This window comes from Austrofundulus limnaeus, unplaced genomic scaffold, assembly GCF_001266775.1.
Source record: "Austrofundulus limnaeus strain Quisiro unplaced genomic scaffold, Austrofundulus_limnaeus-1.0 Scaffold201, whole genome shotgun sequence".
In the NCBI taxonomy this organism is placed as follows: Eukaryota; Metazoa; Chordata; class Actinopteri; order Cyprinodontiformes; family Rivulidae; genus Austrofundulus; species Austrofundulus limnaeus.
In genome coordinates this window covers 630,459-633,298 of record NW_013952603.1, presented here as the reverse complement: position 1 = coordinate 633,298, position 2,840 = coordinate 630,459, and the positions used below count along the sequence as shown (strand labels likewise).

Here is a 2,840-nt window from a genome sequence, read left to right as displayed (position 1 = left end):
TTCGTAGACAAGATGGTGGTGCGAGATGGCTGCACGACCCGCGACCATGGAGATATAAACAGCTTTTTATAAGGTAAAAATAATAAAACAAGGTCTTTGTCTGCAATGATTAGACATGTTTTTTTTATTATTGTCATTAGTGATTATCTCAATTTTGGCTAAAAGAATTGACAAAATCCTACACACTGTGCCTTTAAGTACAGTAACAAAGTATTTGTACTTAGTTACTTTACAACTCTGTCAAACAGCAATTCATATAGCTTCACACCTTTCAACGTTTGTAGCTGATAACATTTACGATCCACCTGTGGGGTAGGATGTAATTAATTGAACTCATAGTTTCTATTTTTTGCAACAAAAGATCATAAAAACAGCGTAATCAGCGAAAAACAATAATTACTTCTATTTAGTCTGGTCTTATCTTGCCTCCTGAGTGAGCCCAGTTTACATTATGTGTTCATGTTTACGATGGCAGACGGTGAGGACGGGACGAGATCAGCAGGTTTTTAGTTAGTGAGTTTTGGTTCTTTGTTTTGTTGGATTTCTGAGTCATTTTACGGCAGGAGATGTTCGTTCTTAAACGTCTGTCACTTCAGATTCTTTTACGTTGTCATGTCGTTGATTCGTTATGTAAAAACGTTGTTTTCTGTGTCCTGGAGGGAGGGAGAATGCGTGCGAGAAAACCTCCTACATGTTCCTGCGTAAGGAGCTGCCGGTGCGGCTGGCCAACACCATGAGAGAAGTCAACCTCCTGCCCGACAACCTGCTGAGTCAGCCCTCCGTCAGGCTCGTTCAGAAATGGTAAGAAGGGTTTTTCTCTGGACCGCCGCCAAGACAAATCGGGTTTATGGTTTGTGTGTGTAAAAGCCAACTTTGACCCCCTCCCCGGTTGCCTTGTTAAGGTACATGCAGAGCTTCGTGGAGCTGCTGGAGTTCGAGAACAAGAAGCCGGAGGACCCTCACACTCTGAACGAGTGAGTGAAAACCCTGTGTTTACACCCAAAACAATGCCCCCGTCAGATAAACACAGACAGGAATTTGGACTGGTCTATCTGCGCGGACGACCGACTTCCAAGAATTGTTCAACCTGCTSCTAAAGAATTAAGATTTAATGATTTATAGTTGCTTTCTCTGGGCTTTGATAGAAATACTCATCCCTCACTGACATTCTCTAAATAACAATGTGGTCATTATTAATCCATCCTTTCATCGCCTGTCTGTTAGCAAAATATCTTACTAATTAAATGGATTTACAGCGGATTAACTTTGTGAGTAAACCTGATTCAAGATGGCTGCCACATCGATCAATCAGTCAACTTTATTTATAGATTTGATTACAGTGAAGTGAGTCACWGTTTATCAAAATAACAAAAGAGTAAAGTGAAAAGTTACAAACTTTTATTTTGAAAAGAAAAAAAATCAAGAAGCGCTGAGTTATAGTAAATAGGTAAACCATTATTGTCCACCAAGGTGGAAATTTTCCTTTGGCTCTCCAGCCATAAAACACATTCACACAAAAACACATTTCAAACATTTAAAACACAAATAAAAAACAAAAATAAAAGCCCTTAACATATAATTGGGAGATTTATAGAGTTCTAACTATTCTAATAGACTTGTTCTGGGGATTTTTATACTCAACACAGACATGGTTGTCTCCACGGCCCATGATTAAAAAGTGACCAGGTGCTCAGTATATGAATAATTACAACTCCTAACCTAAAAATCATAATAAGTCTCTTAAAAAAAAAGATAAGACAAAATTACATCAGGGAAAATAAAACCCAATAAGATGAAATAAAACCCACTAAAACAAGATAAGACAAGATAAAAGTCTAACAAAGTAATCAATATTAAAACTATGCTAAATTGAATTAACAGGAACAAAGCTGGTTTTAAAGGGCTCATTTTTACATTTTGGCACTCTATCCTGACCGGAGGAGGCTGAGGACTTCAGAGATGAAATAATTTTAACCTCATGCCAGCCTGGAGGAGTACAGGGATGCTGGTTTTTTCCATCTCTCCTGTCAGCTTACTGTCTGATCAGAAATGATAAATAAAGTTGATTGATCAACATGACAAAAACAATATTGGCTACAACTCAGTTTTTTTTAATCCCCCCAGTTTTCTGGAGCTCCTGATTGAGATCCGGAACCGTCACAACGACGTGGTTCCCACCATGGCTCAGGGGGTCATCGAGTACAAGGAGAAGTTTGGCTTCGACCCGTTCAGCAGCAGCAACATCCAGTACTTCCTCGACCGCTTCTACACCAACCGCATCTCGTTCCGCATGCTCATCAACCAGCACAGTGAGTCTCACCGGAGCGTCGCTTCCTTTCCAAACCTCCTCCTGTGTGTGTCTGTGTGTGTGTGTGTGTGTTTTTTTTATGTAACCGTTTTCTTTCTGTGTGTGTGTGTTCAGCTCTCCTGTTCGGTAACGACACCAACCCAGCCCATCCGAAACACATCGGCAGCATCGACCCCAACTGCAACGTCTCAGAAGTCGTCAGAGGTGGGTTTATTAGGAGTTGGATAAAATGTTATTAAACAAGAGTTTAGTGTCATTTTTTTTTTGTGTTCTGCATATTTCAGTTTACATTTTTGATCTCTGCATAATTTACTGTTTATTAACCAGGCAAGTCCCATTGAGATCTCAGATCTCTTTTTCAAGGGAGGCCTGGGCCTGAAGGCAACCTATTGTACACGTTTTTGGGGGTGTGGGGSAAMCCGGAGCACCTGGAGAAAATCCACGCAAGCACCAGTAAAACATACAAACTCCACACAGAAAGACCTCAGCTCCAAACCAGGGATGATGATGATGATAATGATAATAATAATAA

At 40.2% G+C, this 2,840-nt stretch overlaps 1 protein-coding gene across 2 annotated transcripts in view; it reads left to right on the top strand.

The window, feature by feature from the left end:
* Positions 1–659: 659 nt before the first annotated feature.
* The window catches only part of pdk3a (pyruvate dehydrogenase kinase, isozyme 3a), a gene marked incomplete at its 5' end in the record, with an annotated part of 12,808 nt that continues 10,627 nt past the window's right edge, over positions 660–2,840 (top strand). For both annotated transcript variants that reach the window (XM_014018779.1, XM_014018780.1), the window contains 4 exon segments: positions 660–801; positions 903–974; positions 2,125–2,309; positions 2,423–2,512. In XM_014018779.1, coding sequence (XP_013874233.1) covers positions 660–801; positions 903–974; positions 2,125–2,309; positions 2,423–2,512 — 489 coding nt within the window.